At 46.2% G+C, this 20647-nt stretch overlaps 1 protein-coding gene across 1 annotated transcript in view; it reads left to right on the forward strand.

Moving 5' to 3' along the window:
* CPXM2 (carboxypeptidase X, M14 family member 2) overlaps positions 1-20647 on the forward strand; it is a 110226-nt gene that overhangs the window by 35998 nt on the left and 53581 nt on the right. The window contains exon 4 of the mRNA XM_079138071.1: positions 6432-6571. Coding sequence (XP_078994197.1) covers positions 6432-6571 — 140 coding nt within the window. The remainder of the gene's footprint in view (positions 1-6431; positions 6572-20647) is intronic.

The following is a 20647-nucleotide window of genomic DNA, read 5'->3' on the forward strand; positions in this document are numbered from 1 at the left end:
AGGGCACGGCAGGTGTGTACCTATAATAAGATGAATCGTACCTGTACCCATGAGGGCTTCCATTTCTTGGGTGCTTATCTGTGCCAGGTCCTGTGGGGAGTTTTACATGTGAATGGTGTCATGACCCCAGCAGTCCTACCACGGAGATCCCATTGCTGTCCCTAGTTTATGGACAGGCCAGTGCAATGGGAGATACTCCGACATGAGCTGTAGAACCAGGTCTTGAACTGGGACTCGGCGGACTTCAAGGGGAATTCCATACTGAGCTGTCTCTCTGGAGTGCCAGGAATCTGGTCTTTATGTGGATTGCTGACAAATGAAACAACGATGATTTATTTTGAGAATTAAACTTATTCCACACATACCCAATTTTAATGGCCAAAATGTTTTTCTGATTTAAGTTGAATTTAATTAGAAATGTTGTGAAAATATTCTTTAGTTTTTTTTCAATTAGTGTATTTCTGTCCTCATGTTTCCTTTCTTAAAATAATTAATAAATGATTTATGGTGTAGTAATGGATTTCGTTTTTTAGCATTTTTAATTTCAAACTCTGGATGTATACTGGTTTTCTGGGCCAGTGCAAGGGTATAATTAAGAAAATTGGTTTTGGGTTTTAAAAACATCTATAAAAACCAATGAGTATTTCTTTTTATCTGACTTTATTGATGATTTAGGTCTAAATTGGGACAAGGTGTTTTGCTAATTTGCAGAAGGATCAACTGGTTTGTATCTGATCAGTTTTATAGGTTTATCACAGAGATTTATGGAAGGCAGACATTCAGATGCCATTATGGCCATTTGCTGGAAGATTACTTACTTAACTGTACTAATCAGAAGTCACATCTAACATTTTTAAGTAACCCTGCCCTTAAAAGTGGTATCTTGTCAGTAACCTAGAAAGTTTTAGCCATTGCTTCTAAATTTTTTTTTCTCAAAAATATTTTAAAATAATGATCATTTTATTCTGTTTCTGTCTAGATAGCCCTGGGCTACATCTGCAGAGTAGCAGCTGTAGGTCAATTTCTTAGAATTGCTGAAGAGTGACATTCACTTGGATATGAGTTTTTAATTTGCTTCCAGATGTTCTTGTATTTGTTCTTGTATTGCTTTTCATGATAAGAAATATGAACAGTGCAGATCAATGGCTTCACCAAAGCAGAGGAGTTTGGGATGCACCATTTTCTATACATATGATACAGCAAAACACCTTGCATAATGCCTAGCACACAGTAGGTTCTCTCTAGACACCTGAAAAGTCAAAGAAAAACAAAAGGCTTCCTGTCTGCCACACTGGATATCTATGTTTCCCTTTCCTTTTGCTTTCTGAAATTAAAAAAAAAAAAAAATTATCAGTTTTTTTTTTTAGAAAAAAGTCAAAGAAATCCAAGTGTTGAAATGATGTAACAAAAAACTGGCCCCCTGTCAATGCATTCCCCATTCCATACCGCCTATGATAGCCTTTGGGCTCTGTGGATGGGACAACTGCTTTAGAGGTGTTCTTTGGGAATTTTAATCTTTATTTTGAAAATGTACAGATTGACATGTAATAATATGTGAATTTTTGTCTGTCTTTTGGATTCTTGTCATGTGAGATGAGGCAATCAGTTCATCATCCCCTTGCCCCTCTTTAACACTTCCAGTTACATCATGTCTCAGTATTTGGGTAGATCCACATTTAAGATTTTCATTATTATAACTGTATAAATACAACTATTTACTGAACCAAGAAGTATTACACCTTTGAGCCTAGAAAATTTATTTCATATTTATTGATATTATGTCTTCCTAGGACTACCCTGATTTTTAAAAGATCTCCTCCCCATATCCTATGACATGACTGGGTCTGTAAAACACCCTTCAATATAATTTTCTGTAAGACCAAGCATGTTGGGTAAGTTTTAGTCCTGCTTTTATTTTTTATGTTTCTGTAGACATCCTTCCAGGAGCCCTGGCCTGCTGCATTCTGGTTGCTTGCTGCGTCTTCTGCATAGATAGCTCTTGCCTTGGGACATCCTTCACCATCCTTTTGAGAACTGTCCTAGTTTGGAGCTCTTTATTTCTGGATCCCGTTGATTCTTCTTTCTTGTGTTCTGCCTTATTTCTCTGGAGTGCATCCTTGAGTAGCTTCATGGAAATAATGCAAGAAAAGTTTTAAGGATGTGTGAATCTATTTTACTATCATGATTGATAGTTTGGTTGAACATAAAATTCTAGGGTGAAAAATCTTTCTGAGAATTCAAAATTTTGAAGGCATGGTCTCTCCAATCTTGCAGCTTCAGATGCTGCTGTTGAGATTTCTGGTACCATCTTTATTCTTCTTCAGTTTTATATGTATTTGCTTTATTACTTGTTTCTTTGGTAGCTTTTAGAATTTTCCCTTTATTTCTGATGTTTTGACATCAGAATGGTGTGCTGTACTCTTTTGTTAGCATTTTGGAGACTTAAACCTTTCAGATATGGGAAATAATCTTACAGTTTTTATTTGGCACATTTTTCCCCTCTAAGATTCTTCTTGATTTTTTCCCTCTGCTTTCCGTACTTTTATCATATTGTCTATTTTTGTGTTTACTTTTTTTGAGATTTTTCCGATTTTCTCTTTCTAGCTTTTGACCAACTGTTTAAAATATTTAGCCTTTACATTCTTAATTTCCAAGAGCTCTTTCTTGTTCATTGCTTTTTCTTTCTGTTTTTATTTTATGCAGGCAATATGTTCTTTCTAGAGACAAGAAGTAGTTTCTTTGAAGTTTTCAACTATCTTCTCTCACATTTTCATTAATTTTTTCCTGTTATAAACTTCTCCAGCTGAATGCGGGGAGCTGGTGCATTTTGCTCTCAATATACTGACAACCACTGAGACCTTCAGAGACTCTCTGCCCTCCTCTGTGCCTAGTACACCCAAGTCCAGAGCTTCTGTTGTTTGCTTTTTATTAGGAAAAAATGTAGATTTTTTGTGGAGTGAGAGTAAGGATGTGGGGCTCTAATTGTTCTTATATGCATTAGAAAGCAATCCCCTGTTACAGTCCCAGATCACCTTCCAAGACACCTTGAAACACAAGTTCTGAGCTTTTCTAGGTTTAGGTGGCTTGCTTCTCCGTGTGCTGCTTGGAGGTTTGCGTTTCCTTCTCTTCTGGAGTCATCCAGGATCTTCCATCTGATTTCAGATATTCACGCAGTGTAATTTAGGAATTATAAATGCCTTCTATTTTTTTTTTTTTATCAGAGTTTGAGGTTCTACTTCTGTATCTTCTTTTCTTTGGGAGGACACTTGAGAAAAGAACACAGAAAAAAATTAGATGTTTCCTCCATCCTCTTGAACCAGAGAAATTCAATTTGATTGATTTTAAATAGATAATATCAGGTTTTCTCTTAGTTATGGACTTAGTAATTGCCACATTTATCTTACATAAAACTGACTCTTTTGGGTGCATTCATTCTTTAAGATAAAGAAATGATGCACATGACTTAGTTGCCTTGAGAAAATTGCATTAATCCTCAGTTGATTTGCTATTGTAGAGGAATGAATCACATGGTGCTAGCAACATTTTCAAGATGAGCTTATCCTTTAAGGCATCAAACCTTTTATTTCAACAACTTTCAATTAAAATTTCTCCTAAATTTTTCAGGTATTTCCCTGTATTATTAACTAGAAAGGGCGAATGTGCTTTCTTCCTGGTTTCTCGGAGGCATCTTATAAATATTGCATGTGGCACTGTGGTACAATTTGGTGACATCTCTGGGGCTGGTACATCCTCTTCCACTGAATTCGCCCAGGTGCTTGTCCTTTAAATTCAGTAATTGATTTTGCAGAGGTGGCTGTCATCTTCCAGTGAGTCATCTTCAGGCAGGGCTCACCATTTCTCTGACACTGTACTACATTTAATTGACTGGTGTGTTCGGAACGAACTGAGATTGGCAGCAGAAGCAAAATCTCCCAGCTGGCAAACCAGGAACCTTAAATTTAATTGCAAATCCTGGTCAGTAGATGTTGGTTTAATAGCTTGAGGATAGCTCCTCTAGACTTCTGGGATTCCGTAGGGTAAACATCTCAAGCCGCGGGTCAGCTCTGTGCTGGTTGACTTTGCCTTAGGCTGGGATTATACAACTTTGGCCTCACTGATATTTAGGCCAGGCTGTTCATCACTGTGCCAGTTTTCCTGTGCACTGTAGGATGTGACTGTAGAATGTTCAACAAGCATCCCAGCGGATGCAGGGACCACCCCCATTCCCTGTAGTGACAGACAAAAATGACCCCAGATGTTTCCAAATACCCCAGAGGGGTGGCATTGGACTCCTGTGAGGACTTTAAGGTTATGGGTCTCCTTTTGCTTCAAGTTTTGTTTACTTCTGTTCTGTGTGTTTGAAGTTGTAGAAAATAATGGCAGAAGTTAAGTGGAATGAATTGCACAATTCCCTGTAATTTTGTGAAACTTGAAAAAATTCATAAGCCAGCCACATTTCCACATTTTACCAGTGCTGAGTTTCCATTGCCTTAAATATTTCCATAAGTAATGTTTATGGAGCACAAACTCTGAATCCACCCTATGTGCCGGATCCTGTTGTAAGCACAACAAACATCCTCAGGGAAAAATGATCATGGCTTCCACACTGACAGAAGGGGAAACCCAGGCATAATTTGGGGCCAGTGGCCTGAGTTTATACAGCATTTAAGTGGCCACGTTAGGCCACTTAATGGCTGACCAGGTAGTGGGACCTCAGAGACACTGTTCCTTGTGATGGCTGATTTTAAGATTGCACTGTGGTAGACAACTTCATCTGCCAATCCTGAGCACCAGAGGACAGGGCTGTACACATTTCTCACCTTTATGTCCCTGTTGCCTGGGCCGGTACTTGCTGTATAGTGGAGGCATAGTGAAGATCTGCTTTACTAAATGAACGGGACCATTCTAAGCTGCAATCTCGCCTGCGGTGGACGAGGACAGGGGAGTCACAACAAACAGTAAGTGCATATTAGGGCTTCGTGAGAGGAGACGAGTTGTGATGTTGTAGGTCATTAATGTGTTACAAATCTCTGTCATTAGGAGGGTAATTGCCTCCCAATGCAGAAAGGAAGCGGTGGCCTAATTACAGCCCTCCGGCTGGATTCCAGGCCTCCTTGCTGGCTGACAGGCTGGGAACTGAGATGCTTTGCTGAGTAGAGGCACCACCGCTTCTGAGGAATTAACGTGTCACAAAGCACACAGAAGAATTGGTGACATGCACGTGATGAGAGCGGCCTTCCTCTGATGGTTCTCGAAGGCAGAACCTGCAGCACTTCCGGGTCCTCCCGGACGTCTCTGAGGCCATCTAGTTATGGAGGGGGTGGGTTTCTGTTGACTGATGGTTTCTTACGCTCACCCTCATGGAAGGTGCCAGGATCTGTTTGTATTCTAGCATTGGCCCTCAGTTCATTGAGATTGGCTTCAGGGTGGCCTGGGACTGCACAGACTGTGGGTGGTCCTGATACAAGGCTCACGTGAGCTGCGGGGAACCCTTGGCCATCTTAGTCTGTTGTCACTGTACAGTGAGCTGCACATTTCTGCTGCCATTGAAAGTCGGGCCATGTAGAGAATTGGAGTTGAGGCCGGGAGGATGAGCTGGCCTGTCCTTCTACCATCCAGACTTCTCATTTCGTAATGTCCTTGAGAAATAGCCAAGGAGAAACAGGATCGGTGCAGAAAGGGTCTTAGTAAACCTGGATGCTTCCTGTGTCCTAAGTGTCCTTTATAAATTTATTTATTTATTGGTCCAGGTCTCATCTCTTCAAATAGTGATAATGTAGGGAAACTTCACCTACCTTGGAAAGTCAAAGCCAAAGAATTTTTGGTAATAATAGTAACTGGTACTGAGCACGTCAAATAAGTCAGTCACTACCAGACAGATATTCACTAGGTAAGCACTCTCAGTCCCCAGCTCAGCACCCAGCTCAAGTACCCCCCTCCCTGAGGCTTCCTGTGTGGTCTCCTGAGATTCAGCATGCTAGCCTTAACGCTTGACAGCAGTTTGTCCCTATTCCTGGAATCACACCTGCCCCACTGTGTTCTGATTTATCTGTTTTCATGTCTTCCTGCCTCCTGGATGGTGAAGTTCTGGGACAGAGTGATTCACCTTTGATTTCCCCGGCACCTGGTGTGTGTGGGCTGGGGTGTGGGAGACAGTTTTTGTGTGTTGGATGAATGAGTAATAGGAGAACTCATTAAATTTCATCTTTCACACTGGGCAAGAAGAGGACACAACACATGGAGACATTTCCAACTTATTAATATGAGCAACTCCCTTTTATGTCTTAGGACTCGAGGGCACAGGGGCTGTGCTGCTTCTCCCCGTGCTCATTTTCTCCCATGCCCCCTCCCTCCTCTCAGTCTCGGGAAAATGTTTGTCTTAATATTCTTCAGTCTGGATCTTTCTGAAGCATGCCCTCTTTTCTTTCCAGGCAGGCATTAATGAAAATGACTTTTACGACGGGGCATGGTGTGCAGGTAGGAACGACCTTCACCAATGGATTGAAGTGGACGCCAGGCGCTTGACCAGATTCACAGGGGTCATCACACAGGGACGGAACTCACTCTGGCTGTAAGTGGCCTGCACTTGTGCTTCTGGGGCTCTGTGTCCTCGGTTCAGTGTCGGAGGGTTTGGACAGATGGGAAGCTGGAGCGAGATATCGGGCAATGGGTAAGGCAAAGGTCCGTTTTCTAGAAAGACACCTTTCCATGTACAGGAACAGAGAGCAGGATCCACTTGGAACGTAGGATAGAGTAGCAAAGGTACTGTCCAAAGCCATAGTCAAGTGGCTGCCATCTTGGATCCATGGCATGATCTTGGCATCCAGACAGGTGAACAAGCACAGCCCCAGGTGAGAACTCTGGACATGCTTGTCCTAGGGTGCAGGGTATGAACCATCCAGACTCTGAGAAGAAGGACTAGAAGCCTTGACAGCTTACAAGTGAAGGAATACTCGAGCAATAGTACCAGTGAGCGTGACCTGGTGTGAGGCCCAAGTGAGATGCGAGGCCATTTCTCAGAATTGAACTTGGGGTCGAGGCTGGGGCAGTGCAAGCGTGACCTGATGGTAATCCCAAGAGAAGCGTCTGCAGCCCTGGGAGCCCTCCATCCCCTGATATGTCCCTGCAGTAGAGCTGCCTTCAGCTTAGAGGAAGGAAATTCGGACACATGCTGCATGTGGATGGACCTCCGGGACGTGATGCTAAAAGTGATAAATGAGTCACAAAAGAACAGGGAGCGTACGGTTCCACTCACACGAGGACCCAGTGTGGTAGGATGCGAGGTGACAGAAGTGCAATGGCGACTGCCAGGGGCTGGGAAGTGGGGGGTGGGGGCCAAGTGTACAGTGTTTCACGTGGGGAGGGTGAAAGGGCAGCGGTTGCCAATCACTGGGAAGGTACTTGGTGCCACGGATTCCACATTTATAAATGGTTAAGATGGTATGTTTTATGTCATGCATATTTTATGACAAACACGTGTGAGACAATCTACCCTCCCCTTCCACCCAGCCCTGGGCTAGCTGTGGAGGTGGAGGCACAGCTGCCACTGTAGCAGTTCAGCGGCAGCCCCATGGACAGAGGCCTGCAGGGACTTGGGCATGCCTGGCTTTGGAAGGGCCAACATGACTTACACACTTCTGAATTTAAGTGAGAGTGCTGCCTGTTCTCCTGATGTGGGGCCTGCCCTATGTCCTCGAAGACACAGATGCGCACCCTGTAACTCTGGCAGCAGCCCCTCCCTCCCATGTGCCTGCTGCACTCTCCAGCTCTGTTTCTTGACATCGTTCAGTATTTACTCACTACCTTTTGGCAGCCACGGGAGATCAGGCCGTAACTTGCGGGCGAGATTAACTTCTGGAGAGGTCAACATTAATAAATAAACCAGGACAAAAGAGCTGAACCTGGTCTCTGTAGTCACACTTAACCACCTGTCGTTGTCCCTGCAAAGGGGCCCTTCTGTCACACAGTGGCAATTGTCAGGCAATGACTCACCACCTGTTTTCCTCTTGATTTCTTTTTATTTTACAGATGATATTGTAGCATCGAGCAGCATTTTAAAACATTACCCCGGATCCCACTGTCATTATGTAAACAGATTTTTTTACATGTGGCCATCGTATTGCATCTCCAATTGTGTTATTTTTAACTGAATATCTCGGCAACATCTTTCAGGCTGTGACTCGGGATTCATAATGATCATTGTTAATGGCCTGTAATTTACTCAGCTTGGCCTGGATCACTGTCCCAATTTTCTGCTGTTGCATATCATATTGCAAGGAGCATTTCCATACTTTTGCTCTGTTTGAATTATCTCCTTCAAACCAGTTTCCAGAGCTGGAATCATCCGTGTGTTTGGACAGCATTTGGTGGCATATCTGTGTTGCCTCGTGGACGCTTCTCCTTCGCTCTGCTTTCGGCAGCTCCTTGAGCGGGTGTGGTGTGCCAGTTTTGTCCTGCAGCTTGGATTTTGCTCTCCTGGGTGGCTTATTGCCAGGGTCATTACTTTTACTATTCAGATTCTGAAAGGCAAGAGTCTTTGAGGGGGGAGGGGTCACTGAAGTTGTATTGCTCAGGGAAAATGGAAATTTGGAAAGAAAGTTTGGTTTGAGATTCTCCACAGGGACGAGACAGGGATTTTCACCTTCATGAATGGATATTAACCTGTCTGGCCACTGTCACTGGAGATCCAGTGGTCGGGTTATTGGATTAGAGAATAAGAGCAAGGTAGTGCTCATGTTCCATTTCAACTGGACGCACAGGGGCCTGGGGCAGGCAAGGCAGGTGGTGGGACGTTATCTTTCTTTGGTTTAGCCAGAACATAAACATTCAAGGGGACGGCAGGGCATAGAATTTCTTTTCAGAGTTAGAGTTTTTAAAGCGTCTAAATGTATTTCAAGTCGAATTATTCTTCAGGGATCATGGAAAGAAGGAGTCTGCTGCATCCCAGCGTGTCTTACCTCATGGAATAGCAGTGCTTCCGGCGTGGACTGAATGAACGGTCAAGGGACATGGTGGCACCCAGCTGTTTTCTCCTAGGAGTGTGAATAATGCCAGAGGCAACAGGACTATTCCAGCAGGACTAGAAAGCCCGTCAATAATAGATACCACTAAATACTGATACTGAAAAGGAAGCTGTCGTTCCTCTTTCTGTCACCCCAAGTCCTGTCCCCACACTGCTGCCAGCAGATAGCGTCCGTTTTAATGTTCCTGGTCATTGGTGTCTGTTTCTTTCCCTACTGGGCAGTGAGACCTTGATGGCAGTGGCCGTAGGTGATTTTCTGCATCCTTGGGACCCTCTCTGGTCCCAGGCATCTATTAGGTGCTCTATAAATGACTCTAATGCGTGAATGGCAGCATGAAGTGAATTCACGAAGGTTCATTCACCCGAATGGTAATGGGTTCACCCATGACTGTGAATGACTGAGATCAGGCTTCAGAGTTAAGGGGGCAGAAGCAGGGGACTCAAAGAGAAGGCTGAGGGATGAGGGAGACTTGAGAGATGGCTGGTCTACAGAGCTCATGGATTTGGAATCATATCATGGCTCTTGCTGGTTATGAGGTTTCCCTTCTCCAAACCTCAGTTTTCTGTTCTCTAAAAAGGGATGATCATTTTTTATCTCATCAAGATGTGATGAGGGTTAGATGGAATTACAGCGTTTTAAAATTACCCAGCACATAAGCACTCAGTGGATGGTAGGTTCTTCCCTCAGCACCTCTGGGTTTATATACAACAACGGATTTCCAGTTTTATTTTTAGCCACAAATCCTTTTCTCAAATAAGATCTTTCTTGGAAATATTTAGAAAATACAGATAGGTGAGGCTGCTCTGCGTGGATCTCTGGGTGGTGGGATGTTGCCTGCCTGGCCCTCATCTCTCCTTGCCACAGGAACACCTCTGGAAGACAGATCCATGCTGGCGTCTGTATGAAAGCATACCAGACAACTGAGGGGCCTCCGAGCAGGTGATAATTGCGGCCAGGCCACCAGATACCCCGTGCCACATCCCAGTTCTGCAAGTCTGGGCAGTGGTGGGATTCAAACCAAGGCAAGCAGTGCCAGAGTTGGGATTTGAGTTTTATTTTTCTAGATAAGTGTGCAGAACAGACTCCATTCTCAAAGAGTGCTGCATTTTGATCGGTAATATTCTTAGACATGGAAAGGAAAGGGGTTGCTGGCCCTTTGGCATTTGCTCAATGGATGTGGCTGTTTGAAATGGTTTCTTGCTGGTCATTCATATACAGAAGCACTTTACAATTAGAGTTCCAACATATATGTAAAAATGCTGGTGATACTTTTCACTTATAGGACTTTCATAGTTGATATTTTTAAATGAACACCCATAATATTTCTTCCAGAAATCCTCTATACGTGTTTATGAATTAATTCATGTGATGTCTATTGAGCACTCCGTACTAGCATCAGGGCTACAGTGTGAGCACAAAGCAGTCTTGTCTGCCGGGAGCTTCCAGTCCAGCCCCTGTTGTTGCCACTGACTTGAGACAGACAGGAGCTGCCACCAGACCCGTGTTAGTCAGGGATGCAGCAAGGTTTTGAGTCTTGGCCACCATAGTCCTATGACCAGCCAATTCATGGCCAAGTTGACAAGTATACAATTTCAGTTTTTAATATTTTTCAAATAATTAATTCTACTTGAAAGCAATAAAATGCAATTGTTTTAATGACATTGAATAATTTATATTTTTCACCAATATAAATTATCCTTCCACTGCATTGCACTTGAGTGAAATGTTAGTATACTAATAAAAGCCAATCTTTTATTTCCCCAGTGACAGAAAGTTTATTAGGTGTATGAGAGGTACAGTTATAACCAGGGAGATGATTGAAAAGTTAATTAATCTGCTTGAGGTGTGTAGATGCTTCTAAGAACTTGGAATAAATAAAGGCAACTTAAAATAGCCAAATGCTTTCCATTTTAACTGTTTAATAGGCAGAACAATCTCACCGTCTAGCAAGCCTGCCGTGGGTTTGTACGGCGGAGGCCGAGGAAGGCTGGCTAACTGCTGAATTTGCACTAAGTAGTTGGGCTGGTTAGGGAGGACAGGGAGCCCCTGCCAGGAGCCAGGCTTTGTGCCCAAGAATACGAGGAGGCAAGACTTGGCGGAGCCCCAGGAAGCTGGTGCCGTTCGAAGGGGAACACTCAGCAGAGACTCAGAGAGGCTTCTTTGAGAAAGCTGAGGTACCCAAGTCAGAAGGAAGACGGTCAGGAAAGGCAAGTTGCCTTCCCTAGTCAGACCACCATCCACAGCCTGGAGGGTGGGTCGGGTTGAGAGCAGACGTGGGCCTGGAACTGAGTGGGGTCCGTGATGGTGCAGGTGTAGGAGAGGCCCGGGGCCCAGAGGCTGAAGCCCCACGGTGGAGGACTCGCCCTGGGTGGGGGGGGTCCTGGTCCCCTGAGGCAGTCCAGGCAGGGAAGCAAGTGCGAGGGGTCCCAGGGCCTGGGGTTTTACAGTCCTAGAGAAGGCAGAGGTGGGTCCCCAGAGAGGGGCAAGTTTAGGGAGTGGAGATGCAGAGAGAGTAAGATCCACGTCAAGGAAAGCACGGGGAGTTTGTTCACTGCAGAGAGGCTCAGCGGGCTCTAGAGAGTGTATTAGACTTGTCCGGGGCTCTCTTGGCGGTTCATGCCCTCAGGGGTCCAACTCGATGGCAGTTGCAGGGGAGGAAGGTGCTGCGGTGCTTTAGAACATGACCTGGATGGGGAGGGGAGGGATGGGTGCAGGAGTTGCAGCCAGGAGTCAGGTTCGCGGAACCCCCGGGAGAGATAGGACTTAAGACATGATGGAGACTTGACTTCGGAGGACGGAGGCCAATTTGAGGAGTCCATGAGGCAGTGAGGTGATGATCGGAGTCAGGGCGCCAGTGGCTTAGGAAGTGAGCAGAAGGCCAGAAAGGACATCTGGGTCCTGGAGGCTGCAGGGTTGCTGCTCCGAGCTTGCCCTGCTGGGAGGCTCTGTGGGGAGGCTGGACCAGCGAGCTCTGGGATGATGCCTGAAGTGGAAACAGCGGCAGAGCTCGTTCCTGGGTGGCCTGGTTCACCCTGCAGAGGAGCTAAGGGGGCTGCGCTTGGATGGTGGGGCTGTAGCAGAAGGAAAAGAGAGGGTGACAAGAGGCTAGGGCAGATGGGCAGCTGGAGGACGTTGGCCCAGGCTGGGGACTGACAGGGATCTCTCCAAACACCACCTCCACCCTGAGCAGTGCTCAGCTGTATCTGGTTCTGCTCCTGAGGACCCATCCCGGCCTTTGCTCCTGGGTCAACCTCCGGGCTGGGTCTGGGTGCCAAGGTGCAGGGAGAAGGAGCCCCAGAGCCAGGGTGGGAGCTCAGGAAGCAGGGCTCAGCGGGAGGCTCAGTGTCTTCCTGGGAGAGGGGGTGTGTTTGCACAACTGTCACCTGCGTCTCCTCCCTGAACAGTGAAATGAACAGTTTGGCACCTGTGGGGGGCTGGGGAGAGGGATGTTTCCAAACTCCTCTGTAACCTCTTAGAGAACTGTCACTCTGAACGGCAGAGTTTGTCAGGAAATGGATTTTAATGAAAAATCTTCAAGTTCAGTGACAAGGTCAGGCACGCAGCCATTTCTTTATCTTATGTTGAATTTCAGCTGTGCGGAGATAGTTACTTGAAATCAAATAGTCCTCTCTCAAGTGGCGTCCATGGCTCCCGTGTGGATTCTGGGCATCGACTGAGGAGCGAGCTCTGCGATGATACCAGGCGTGAAGTGGAAACAATCGCAGAGCTCGTTCCTGGGTGGCCTGGTTCACCCTGCTTTATTCAGGGGCTTTGTGCCCCAGCCTGATTCCCTGGAAATGCCTCTGGATAGTTTCTGGGCACCCCTGCCTTTTGATTCCCTGGGAGGCCCTCTGGAGGGTTGCTGGGTGCCCCTGCCTTTTCTTTCTTCTTTTTCTTGATGGGGAGGGCCTTCTTGCAGAAGCCACCTCTCCTGGTCAGCTTGGGCTTGGCCACAGGCCCTGTGTGGCCTCGCTCCCTTTGCTCATTGCACATGGAGCCAGAAGCCTCCTTTTCCTTCCCCATATGCACCAAGCATGCTCCTGCCGGGGCTCTCGGGGTGGCCTTGCTGTCTGCCTGAGAACTCACCCTCTCTGCACCCAGAGCTTTCCTTGACCACCTCCTAAAACCCACTCTCAGTTGCTCTGAGTCCTCTGCCTCTATTAGGCCATTTGATTTGCATCTGCATTGATGCTACTCCTGAGGAGCAGGTGACTCGTTTTCCTCCAAATCTCTAGCATTAGATTAGCAACCTGCCCAGAGCAGGTCTGCGAAAGCAGCCCCTGCTGACCCTCCTTCCTCGAGAGGCCAGCCAACCCATAATCCGTCCCGATGGGGAGGAGAGGAGGCAGCTGTTCCCTGTCGGGAGGTAGCTCTGATCCTTGGCTCTCTGTTGACCAGGGCTCCCCTGAAGTTAGAGCCCAGACTGAGACAGATTCCAGACCTGCTGAGCTGCATGTCCTGGGACAGGTTTCTGACCTTTCTGTGCCTCAGTTTCTTCATTTGTAACACAGGATAGTAATAATGCTGTTTGCAAGTAAATTCATGTCACGTGGCTAAGGTCATCCTTCCTTGGCTCACAGGGGGTGCCCTGCTGCTGCTGTGATTTTCTTAAGACTCCCTCCCACTGGAGGAGAGTCCCGTTCACACCCCAACGTCCTTGTTTCTTCTCTCCAGCCAACCTGAAGTGTGCGTCCTCTGTTCTCAGTGACCTTAATTAGAAGGCAGCTGCCAGCAGCCCCAGGAAGGTGGGTGGCCCAGGGAGTCATCTCACCTTCCTAAGCTGAGAGGAGCTGCCTTGTGCTCTGCTCGCTGTGTTGCTGGAGGGGCAGCGGATGGGAGGCCTGAGACCATGAGCTGGCGCTGCTCCTTGCCCAGCAGCTCAACCTGGAGCCCCTCCCCAGGCATCCCTAGCAGGGTCCACCAGTGTGGCCAGCGCCTCTCCTTGGATGTACCTAGGAGACTTTAGAACTGTATCATGTGGCCACCGAGAAGCTGAGTCTGACATTGTGTGAAAATATCCCACCACCCATCTGCATTTCTTTGAAGCACATTGGTGGATGGGAAATTTCTTTAAATAAAGGCACACCGGCTCTGACCAGGGCTGCTGGGCTCATTGCCTATGCTATCTTCCGTAGTAACCCCAGCAACCTGCCAGGGAGGGCCTTTTTAGTCCCCATTGTATGGATGAGAAAACCAAGGGTTAGAAAGACTAAATAACATATTCTAACCTGCTTTGCCACAGTGAAAATCCTTGACCTCTGGTCCCTCCTCCTACCCACCTCAGCTCGTACTCAGGGTCTGCTCTCCTGCTACAGGCTGAGCAAATGTGGAGGCCGGTGCGGGGACTGCGGGAACTTCGTCTGAGTGCATCTGAGGCCCTTGAGCAGCAGTTATGGTGCCTGAGGTCATGAGACCTTCAGGAGCCCATGAAGTATTTAATTGCTTTTAAAGTAAGAAGAAAAAAAATTAACTCTTAGGTTGAAGAAAACACGAGGATGTGAATCCTTGTCTTCCTGCTGGTGCCGTCATAGAATGGGATTTTGCAGAGGAAGGGAAGTGCAGTCAGCAGGGCGAGACCCCTCCCGACACTGTCAGTGTCCTGATTCCTGGAACCTGTGACTACACAAGTTTGCACAGTCAAGGGGCATGAGGAGGCTGCTGACCAGCTGACCTACACAGGGGGGATCCTGGACCATACAGATGAGCCCCATGTAATCACCAGGGCCTTTAAATGCAGAGGGAGGCAGAAGGGAAAGCCAGAGAAATGGCCTTCCCTGCTGCTGGCTTGGAAGACGGAGGAAGGGGCGGTGACAAGGAAACAGATTCTCCCTATGGCCTCCAGAACAAATGCAGCTCTGCTGACACCTTGATGCTAGGGTTTCTGACCCCCGGAACTGTGAGGGGACAGATTCGTGCTACTTAAACCATAAGTCTGCAACAGAGTAGAAAACCAGCATGCCTACAAATGCAAAGTGCCAGCTCAGCCCCGTGGACATTGCAAGTCCAGCCCAGCCCCGGGCTCTCCGAGCAGGCCACACCACCTTGGCGCTCTTTGGCTGGGGGCAGTGCCTGCCAGGCAAGGAGCAGGATAAGGGCCAGCCCTCTGCTCTGTTCTGTAGCGTTCAGATGGGCTTCTCTTTGGTTCCTTTCCTCCTGGCCCCCCAGGTGCCTTTTCCAGATTGGGGTGGGGGTTTACATGCTTTCTTACTTTCCGTTCTCTATAGTGGGTCTTAATGCTTTACCATTCTCCCAGATTTATTGCACCCTGGCTCCAAAAGTGGCATTTCCCCTCTTGTTTCCCTGGTAGACGTTTTTACTGGAGGTAATGGAAAATAGATACCATTTCTACATTTATGACATTCCCTCCTGCTGTCTCGGAAAGCCATGGTAACTAGCCCAAAGAGAAAAATCCAATAAATCAGTGAGCTGATGTTTCACACAGCGTCCAGCATTTGGCTGTCCTGAGGATGTGGCAGAACTATTTAGCTGTCAAGTGTTGTTCCAGCAGAGAAGGGGGAGAGGGTAAGAGTGGGGAGAGACAGACAGATGGACAGACAGGCGCAATGAGTACACTGTGTTCTTGCCTCTGCTTACTGTAGATGAAAGATAGGACTTTCCTTTTCACATGTCATCTCCAGAAGCTGCTAAAGGTGGGTCTGGACCTCTTGGGATCAGTATTCCTGTCCAAAGTTATAACTTGGCATTCAGCAAGACTGGAGCCTGCCAGGCTGCTGGAACGGCGCCTTGTTGGGGTGATGGATGGGAGAGGGAGCTGCCAGCTTCCTCCCAGTTCCAACAGCGAGCTGGCCTGCTAAGGTGAGAGCCTGGGACGCCCCCTCCTTCTACCCGAGGGGGACTTGGCGTGTAGCTTCCCCTGCTTCTGGGTGAAAGTGGGCAACGCCCAGTGCTGTCACCACCCGGGCCGAGGGCTGGTAGTGATTCTGTGGCAGACCAAGTGCCCCTTATCTGAAATGCTTGGGACCAGAAGTGTTTTGGATTTTTTGTTTGTTTTTTGAGTATTTGTGCAGACATGATGAGCTGTCTTGGTAATGGGACTCAGGTCTAAACATGAAATCCATTTGTCTCATCTGCCCCTTGAGCACATAGCTGGAAGGCAATCTCATACATTTTTAGATGCTTGTGTTTTGACTGTGACCCTTCACGCGAGCTTAGGTGGGGGGCTTCCATTTGTGATTTCCATTTGTGAGGTCACAAATGTTAGTGCTCAGAGTTTCAGAGTTTGGATTTCCAGTTAAGCCTGCTCCACCTGTGCTTGATGGCTTTGCCCGTTGGCCGTGTCGGTGATGCGCCTGTGGCGATGGCTGGAGCTGATGGTGGCTGCTTGCACAGATGTGGGGAGATCTCTTCCTTGTGCGGTGAGGCCGTGGAACTCCAGTGTGGTGGCCCTCTGGCGGTGTCTCAGATCTTACCTTGTGTCCCCTCCAAAATTAGTTCTTTGGGATTTCAGCTACTTCTCTTCCCCTGCTATCCCCTCTCTTGTCGCTTTGCATCCGGTAACTTGTTGCACAGAAGTTTTGAGTTTTTGCATGGTTCTCTCGAGGTTTGTGTCACACTTAGGAAGGCCACTCAGAAGGACTCTGTCCCCACTCAGTGGCCTGTGCCTTTGCTGACAGTCACTTAGCCACATTTGAGTGCATTTCCTCTGGACTCTTCCGCTCCCCAGATGTGTGTCTGTCCCTTCAACAAACCACTCAGTCTTTTTTCTCTTCTTTCTTTTTTGTGATACTGGGGATCAAACCCAGGTACACATGGTCTTGATGACTGAGCTACGTACTGTCTTAAATTCAGTAGACTAATTTCTCCAACTTTATTCTTTTTCAAAATTGTTTTAGCTACTCCAGATCCTTTACCTTTCCACATCGATTTTAGAATAATCTTGTTTGTATCTGAAAAAAAAAACCAACAACAAAACAAAAAACTCTTACTGGGATTTTTGGAAGAATTGCATTAACCTGTCTATTTGGAGAGAATTGACCTTTTTTCTGTGTTACTTCTTGAAACTGAGCACACAGGGTATTTTTTCATTTATTTAAATCTTGGGTTTCTTGCCTCAGAGTTTTATCATGTTGAGCACATTAGTCCTATATGTGCATTGTTGGATTCACATCTAAGTATTTTGTTTTTTAAAGTAAATATTATTATTTACTCCCATTTTATATTAGGATGTTTGCTTCTGTGTTCATATATAACATTAGGATAAAGGATTCTTTCTTGTGGGCAGTCTTTGTTGGGTTGTGGTATTAAATCTACCCCACAAGGGAAGGTTCCTTTGTTTTCTATGCTCTGAATACATGCAGGTGTGAGATTTCAGTGGGCCTGTGGGAACTCTCTTCCATCCTGGTTTTTTTTTGTATCAGGGATCGACCCAGAGGCGTTTAACCACTGAGCCACATCCCCAGCTCTTTTTATATTTTTATTTAGAGATAGGGTCTCGCTAAATTGCTCAGGGCCTTGCTAAGTTGCTCAGGGCCTCGCTCAGTTGTTGAGGCTGTCTTTGAACTCTCAACCCTCCTGCCTCAGCCTCCTGAGCTGCTGGGTTTATAGGTGTGCACCACCGTGACTTAAAACCACTTAGATTTTCAGTCTCTTTTGTGGTCAACTTTGACAGATTCTATCATCCCAGTAAATCTGTATTTTCAAGTGTGTTTTTGATTTAACAAAATTGTCTCTTAGAGATTCTTTATATTTTTTCTCATCAGTAATTACTTTGTCTTGATTATTTTAATTTCAGGTATTTGGGTTTTTTCCTTTATTATTTTTATTTTAGTTATTTTGCTTCTCTATTTTTTCTTGATTGGTTGACTTAGTGGTTTATCTATCGTATCATGTTTTCCTCTTTCTTGAAGGACAAACATTTCTCGAAATTATTTATTTTGCTTTTTTCTGTTCTTAATTTCATTAAATTCTTTTTTTAAAAATTAATTTCCTCCTTTTGTATTCTTTATTTACTTGTTCTAGTAGCTTCCTGAGTTGAGTGTGTCATTCACTTGCTTTTCTCTCCCCTTTCGCACAGATGTGTGTAAAGTAGTGAGATTGCTGAAGCCCACTTTAGTCTACCCTGTTGGTTCTCATGAGTCAGTGATTTATAAATGTTCCCTAATTTTATTTTGGATTTCTCTTTAGTCAAAGATTGAGAGCTTGCTCTACATTTCCTGGGGCAGGAGGTTTTGGGATTTTTAATTTTATACATTCCTCATTGTCTCAGAGGATGTTATGTCTCTTTTCTCGATGTTTTGGAAGTTTCTTGCGCGGCCTAAAACAGGAACAGTTTTTGCAACTGCCTTATGAATGTTGAAAGAAAAGACTATTTTTGTTTTCAGATCACAAAACTTTCTGGGTAATAATTGGATTCTCCTCCTTTGCTGCTTTGTCTCCTCCACATGCTTACCCCCAACAGCTTGGGGAGCTTCTCTCCCCTGTTCTCCCTGTAACTTTCCGTTAAGGTTGGTTCTGTACCTCATGCACCATGTCCATGGCCCTGAGTGCCTGGTGAGCTCTGTCTTTGGATCACACAGCCCCTTTCTGGGTCTGGTTTGATGCTGTTTTCTTTCTTCCTTTCTGGATTCGACCTTCAGATTTTTCCCCCTCCTTGCAGGGCTGAGGATTGAACCCAGGGCCTTGTGCTTGTGAGGCAAGCACTCTACCAACTGAGCTACATCCCCAGCACAACCTTCAGGTTTTCTGATGGCCTCCTTGGCCTTCTCGCCTTTGCCAATTTCTGCTTCCTCCACACCCTGGTTGAACTTTTCTAAGTCACTTTGTGTGTTTTTGTGCATAACAATAGGATTGTGTTCGCTCTGATAATTAAGATTACAATTTATGTGTTATGTGTCTCTAATTTTATGGCCACGAAGTTATGACTCTAACTTTACAGAACGCTGCTACTACAATATTTCTTCAGATGCTTTTAATCCCCTGTGAACAGTGATTAAATTGATGTCATTCTTCATATCCCATCCCCTCCCCCTCCCATTTTAGCTGATGAATGGCCTTTCTTACTGTTTACCTTTGCGACGTTAAATTTTCCTGTCTCCACTGCTTAATTTATCAGCTTTAATATTTCTAAGCTGCCCTTCCCTTCTTCCGCTGTTAATAGTGCGTTCATAACAATCAAGACCCCTTCTACCTCTGACTGTATTGGGAACTTCTCTTAAACTTTCTGTGCTCAGCATCATCTTGCAGAGGAGATAATAATAATAACAATAATCTTGCCAGGTGGCATCTTCTCTGTCCCTGGAAAGGCACAAGAATTGAGTGGGGAAGGCTTTTGAGAAACTCATGTGCTTCGGTGGCCTGATCTGTAAAGTGGGAGGAACATTGTGGGCCTTGTAGTGTTCTTTAAATGGAATAAAGCAAGGAAAGTAGTAGGAACCCTCTCTGCTGCATAGTCAGCGTCCAGTAGGGGTTTGGATTTGCACTCTGGTGGCCCTGATTACTAGAAATCCATGAAGCAGGTGGTACAAGTGACTGTCCCTGAAGATGTTCACATCAGATGCTGCTGAAGAGTGTAAGGAAACCTGTGAGCCTTTCTCGCCAGAGAAAAGCCACCTGCACAGTGACACACCAGTGTGAAAACCTAACATTGTGCACTGCACGTCAGGGAGCCTATTTGAACAGACCTCACAAAACCCAAGCAACGTGGCACCAGAACACCACTAAACCCAACAAGAATCCTTGTGCAAATACCCACGTAGCTCATGAGGTGCCCCACCTCTGTGCCAGCACCAACCGGACCCCACTTCCAACCAAGGTGAAGGTAGTTCCGAACGGTTCAGCTGCTGCCTTTTGCTTGTAGGGACAAGGACAGATGGATGCGTCATCACAAGCAGGGGTGAAGGGGCAGCTGCTAACTTGGCAAAGTGCTGTGATGCTAGAGGTGAAGGCCCATTGGTTTCTTACCTTGTTTTTGTTTCTTTTGCACGAAGATGTAAATAACTATGCGGGGAGCACTTCCGAGAGGAACGTTTGGCCAGACTGAGCGGAGAAGAAAAGGCAGAGAGAACGGGGGTCATGTACTTCCTCTGAGGCCTGCTGTATGCAACCCAGTCAGCCCATCTCCCATTTGGCTGCTGGAACTTGGTGATACAAAGATTAGCACATGGGGAAGCCCCAGTGTGTGGACCAAGACGACTCTGGCGTTTTGCTGGCATTGTTTCTCTCGCTCCTCTGTGGAGTGTGTGCATACTGTGTGTCTGGTGGAGCTGTGGTGTGAGAGGCCTGTGACATCTAGCCAGGGGCATCTCAGTTTTAGGAAGTCCTTCCCAAGTCATCAAGTCACAGAGGTCATCAAGGTCTAGAAGATGAGAACTTCCCCCTCACCATCCTCTACCCCAAAACTTCTGGTCTTAGAAAGTTTCTGGTACACGTTCAGCCATCGCATTAGAAATTTCCAAACCTTGTCTGTTAATTTTGACTTGAAGGAAAAGGAGGCTCAGCCAGGAGAAGACCTGCTTCCTCCAGGTGCCCGTTCTGCATTGGCCGGGCTCCTCCCTCTGGTCCTGGAGAAGCAGCTGTCAGTTGAATACCTGAGTCCTTGCTTCCTGCCATGCAGGGCTGGAAGATGCTGGAAGACGGCATGTTTCATTACAGAATGGTCGTGATGA

This window comes from Sciurus vulgaris (genome assembly GCF_902686455.1).
Source record: "Sciurus vulgaris genome assembly, chromosome: 4".
Lineage (NCBI taxonomy): Eukaryota > Metazoa > Chordata > Mammalia > Rodentia > Sciuridae > Sciurus > Sciurus vulgaris.